General features: G+C 36.2%; 1 protein-coding gene across 1 annotated transcript; it reads left to right on the top strand.

Moving 5' to 3' along the window:
- Positions 1-2340: 2340 nt before the first annotated feature.
- LOC135194886 (protease inhibitor 2-like) lies at positions 2341-4166 on the top strand. Its single transcript, XM_064221086.1, has 4 exons — positions 2341-2386; positions 2540-2648; positions 3596-3742; positions 3891-4166. The coding sequence occupies exons 2-4, from the start codon at positions 2555-2557 to the stop codon at positions 3905-3907; spliced, it is 258 nt and encodes an 85-aa protein (XP_064077156.1). The 5' UTR covers positions 2341-2386; positions 2540-2554; the 3' UTR covers positions 3908-4166.
- The last annotated feature ends 1141 nt before the right edge of the window (positions 4167-5307 follow it).

Below are 5307 nucleotides of genomic sequence, written 5' to 3'. Positions count from 1 at the left end.
AACACATAGATGAGACTGGATACAAATACCTGGGAATAATGGAAGGAGGGGATATAAAACACCAAGAGATGAAGGACACGATCAGGAAAGAATATATGCAGAGACTCAAGGCGATACTCAAGTCAAAACTCAACGCCGGAAATATGATAAATGCCATAAACACATGGGCAGTGCCAGTAATCAGATACAGCACAGGAATAGTGGAATGGACGAAGGCAGAACTCCGCACCATAGATCACAAAACCAGGAAACATATGACAATACACAAAGCACTACACCCAAGAGCAAATACGGACAGACTATACATAACACGAAAGGAAGGAGGGAGAGGACTACTAAGTATAGAGGACTGCGTCAACATCGAGAACAGAGCACTGGGGCAATATCTGAAAACCAGCGAAGACAAGTGGCTAAAGAGTGCATGGGAAGAAGGACTAATAAAAGTAGACGAAGACCCAGAAATATACAAAGACAGGAGAATGACAAACAGAACAGAGGACTGGCACAACAAGCCAATGCACGGACAATACATGAGACAGACTAAAGAAATAGCCAGTGATGACACGTGGCAATGGCTACAGAGGGGAGAGCTAAAGAAGGAAACTGAAGGAATGATAACAGTGGCACAAGATCAGGCCCTAAGAACCAGATATGTTCAAAAGCCCTCCACTGGAGCCTGTGCAAGAAACATCAGCTACCTTGCAGTAATAAGTGGTACGAACACCAACCTGAAGGAGTGATAGAAAACGATCAGGCAAAGATCCTCTGGGACTATGGTATCAGAACAGATAGGGTGATATGTGCAAATAGACCAGACGTGACGGTGATTGACAAAATCAAGAAGAAATATCACTCATTGATGTCGCAATACCATGGAACACCAGAGTTGAAGAGAAAGAGAGAGAAAAAATGGATAAGTATCAAGATCTGAAAATAGAAATAAGAAGGATATGGGATATGCCAGTGGAAATCGTACCCATAATCATAGGAACACTAGGCACGAGCCCAAGATCCCTGAAAAGGAATCTAGAAAAACTAGAGGCTGAAGTAGCTCCAGGACTCATGCAGAAGAGTGTGATCCTAGAAACGGCGCACATAGTAAGAAAAGGGATGGACTCCTAAGGAGGCAGGATGCAACCCGGAACCCCACACTATAAATACCACCCAGTCGAATTGGAGGACTGTGATAGAGCAAAAAATAAAATAATAATAATAATAATAATAATAATAATAATAATAATAATAATAATAATAATAATAATAATAATAATAATAATCTTTGGAATCTTGAATTTCAAGTCAATGGCCCCTTTAGTGAGATTGTTCCATATGAATAGTTTTCGTCTCCTGAATAATAATAATAATAATAATAATAATAATAATAATAATAATAATAATAATAATAATAATAATAATAATAATAATAATAATAATATGTATTTTTAGTATGTACAGTTAAATATGTGTGTTTGTGTGTGTTTGTGTCTTTTTGTGCATTTGCATGCTTAAGTTACAAGAAGGTAGAATGTAGCCCTCTTAATGCGTCAGACTTTATGCCTGAAGGCATATTTCAGGAAAAGCAAGTAAAAATAAAAGAAAAAATCTTACAAACAAAAGAACAAATATACTAGGAAATTAAGGCTCTGATATAAGACGAATTACTATATTCTACAACCAGAATACTTAAAAAAGTTACGAGGTCCAACTCACCATTACCTGAATTAACGAGTTGGAGAGCATTCGCATACAAGAAGCTCATTCATACCTTCGTCCTAGAAAGTTTATTCATTGTGTAAAATGTATTTAATGAATAAATCCTTGTAGAAATCAAGACAATTGTTATTCAAAACGTGCACTCATTACTCGATATAGACGAGGAATATATATATATATATATATATATATATATATATATATATATATATATATATATATTATATACATATATATAAATACATATGAACATATACATGTAAATGAATAAGTATATATATATATATATATATATATAGAGAGAGAGAGAGAGAGAGAGAGAGAGAGAGATAGAGAGAGAGAGAGAGAGAGAGAGAGAGAAAACATACCCATGACAGATAAATAGATAGTTAGAACAAGTATAGCCGCAAGTCATGACCATGAAATAAGTAATATTTATAAATGAAATTAAATGATACTAAGTTCCTCCTAATAAATAAAACCAGTTTGAACCAAATACGAACCAAATTCTTCCAGGAATTCATTTGCATAATACATCCTGTCTTACGTCTACCAAGTCTCGTCTAATTCCAGACAATATTTGGCTAACTGGCAACTCTTAGGACAGGCTATATAAGGAACAAAATGTAATACCGCTTCCAGTGTAGTTACGAGATTCCCTTTGCAAGCGTCTGTAAGCTCTCAGTGATTCTGTTGTATATTTTTTTAGGTAATATATCTCTCTTCGTCTTTAGATATTTTTATAATTTTATCATGTGTCAGTCAAGGTTTCAATTATATAAAGTTAATACTTTCATTATATTTACGAATATATTTCAAATAACAGGGTTTGACCGACAAAATGGCAAAGCTGAATCTGTCGACAATCGTCCTCTGTATCACCCTTGTGGTCATCATTGGCGTGTGCACGGCGAGTCCTTCCAGACCTGACCCATGTAAGTTGAACGAAAAGTTTTAGCACCTGAGATTTCTTTATTACCGGAGAAAGCCATGGGAGAAGATTTCATCTTTATTTCCATAGCTTCAAGTAATCATTATCATTTCTCAACAAGTTAAAAATACGTCGAAGTTTTTTCGGCTCAATCGAGTTTTCTGTACAGCTGCTACAACATATAGTCAAGGCCAAAAAAATAGATCTATCTCTCGGTGGTCTCGGTATTGTGCTGTTTGAGCCGCATACCATGAAGCTTTTACCACGGCTCGGTGGGGGCCTATCCTATAGCGTTGGCAGAAGCACGATTATGGATAATTGTAACCTTAAATAAAATAAACACTACTGAGGCTTTGGTAGGCTTGTTCCATATGAATAGGGTTCATCTCCTGAATAATAATAATAATAATAATAATAATAATCTTTGGAATCTTGACCTTCAAGTCATTGGCCCCTTTGGTGGGGTTGTTCCATATGAATAGGGTTCATCTCCTGAGTAATAATAATAATAATAACAATAGAAATAACAATAATAATAATAATAATCTTTGGAAGCTTGAACATCAAGTCATTGGCCCCTTTGGTGGGGTTGTTCCATATGAATAGGGTTCATCTCCTGAATAATAATAATAATAATAATAATAATAATAATAATAATAATAATAATAATAATAATAATAATAATAATAATCTTTGGAAGCTTGTACTTCAAGCCAACGGCCACTTTGGTGGGGTTGTTCCATATGAATGGGGTTCATCTCCTGAATAATGATAATAATAATAATATTGAAAATCTTTGGAAACTTGAACTTCAAGCCAATGGCCACTTTGGTGGGCTTGTTCCATATGAATAGAATTCATCTTCTTTAATAATAATAATTCCCAGCAACAACAATACTGCCACTGCTAACTACACCAACTGTTAATATCTCAATTCTTCCCCCCTTACAGCTTGCACTCATAGGGCCTGCACTGAAGAATTTGAGCCGATCTGTGGCAGCGATGGGAAGACTTACGACAATCGCTGCTATTTCCGCCTGGCTCAGAAATGTGATAATCCCAGCCTCACGATTCGCTGCTACAAGGATTGTAACGAGTGTAAGTTTTATACTTGGACATTACGGGAATGGGGTTGCCTTCTGGAGTAAGTCTTGATTCATCTATATAATATCTGCTTTGTGTTTATGTTTGTGTGTGAGTGTGTCTGTATATATTTATTTATTTAGAGTTTTTCGCTTATTTACAGGTCTGAGAGGACGCTAAGCCTCCAGCGAGGAAAACCGATCTTCCGAAGTATGATAAGCTTCGTCTTCGTCTCGGAAGATAAAGCTAATTTTTACAGAATCCTCCGAATTTGTTGCAGATGAAGATTGAAAGGCATTAACATCCCCCTGTAATTGAAAAGCTACAGAGAATGGTACAGCTCTAAAATATTTAGTATCTCGTAAGGTACATATTGAAATAAAGAAATTGAATGCAAAATTAGTACTATCCATATTCATGAAATAAAGAAGAACTTTATTGTGCAGGTTTCCTTCCTAACCATCTGTAATTTATAAGTCTCTAATTGTATGATATTACGGTACAGACTTCTCTACCGATAGGGAACTATTCGTCTGTTGAAATATTGAAAATTTGCCATCCGGTATGAAAAGAGGCAGTCAGTTTAATGTGACTATTATAGCTAATTGGCAACCTTTGAAGACGTGAGCGCTTCCCAGAAGTCAAGTGTTTGGGGTCTATGACGTTGAAAGGGTTAAGATGGTCTGTTGGCAGTTTTCGCCCCTCTAACACTGGAGATTGTAGACTTTCGCACAAATGAAAATGCACACGCCACGCAAAACTATGCAGAGACTACATTTTAAAGGTTCAGTTTTATACTGAATTGAGTGTCAGACTAAACAAGGAAAAAAGGCACCGAAGTTTCTTTCGGCGCAGACGAGTTTTCTGTACAGCTCATAATCAGGGCACTCCGAAGTAGATCTGTCTTTAGTTGGTCTCGCTATAATTCTGTATGAGCTGCGGCCCATGACTCAGCCGGCAGTGGTGGCCTGTGCTGTTGTGTTTCCATTAGTACGATTATGGCTGCCTAACTTTAACCTTAAATAAAATAACAGCTACTAAGGCTAGAGGGCTGCAATTTGGTATGTTTGATGATTGGAGGGTGGATGGTCTACATACCAATTTGCAGCCTTCTAGCCTCAATGGTTTTTAAGGTTTGAAGGCGGACAGAAAAGTGCAGACGGACAGACAAAGCCGGCACAATAGTTTTCTTTTTAGAAAACTAAAAAGGCAAATCAACACTCAGAGGACTGAATGAGATTTGGATAACAAACAGGCTGAATTTATATTAAATAATATATTATACATGTGTCTAGTATGATCTGTATTGCCGAGCTGGTAAGATTAATGCTAAGTTAATCAAAGTATATTGAAAGAATTTTTTTCCTTTTTGTTAATAAAGGTAAAGAGTGTTACTATTTAAATGCATATATAAACATTTTCTTGCAGACATGAAAAGTCTATTCAATATTTAAGAAATTATACTGCATTGTTTAGTCACATGAACACGGATGCGAAATTCCACATTATTGGCTGTACGAAATCTCGCGATATAACTTGCCTTACAAGACTGCATATCTGTTACCTTTTGCGGGACCAGT

This window comes from Macrobrachium nipponense, chromosome 15 (genome assembly GCF_015104395.2).
Source record: "Macrobrachium nipponense isolate FS-2020 chromosome 15, ASM1510439v2, whole genome shotgun sequence".
In the NCBI taxonomy this organism is placed as follows: Eukaryota; Metazoa; Arthropoda; class Malacostraca; order Decapoda; family Palaemonidae; genus Macrobrachium; species Macrobrachium nipponense.
The sequence above is the reverse complement of the archived record's forward strand: the minus strand, read 5'-3'. Positions and strand labels throughout refer to the sequence as shown.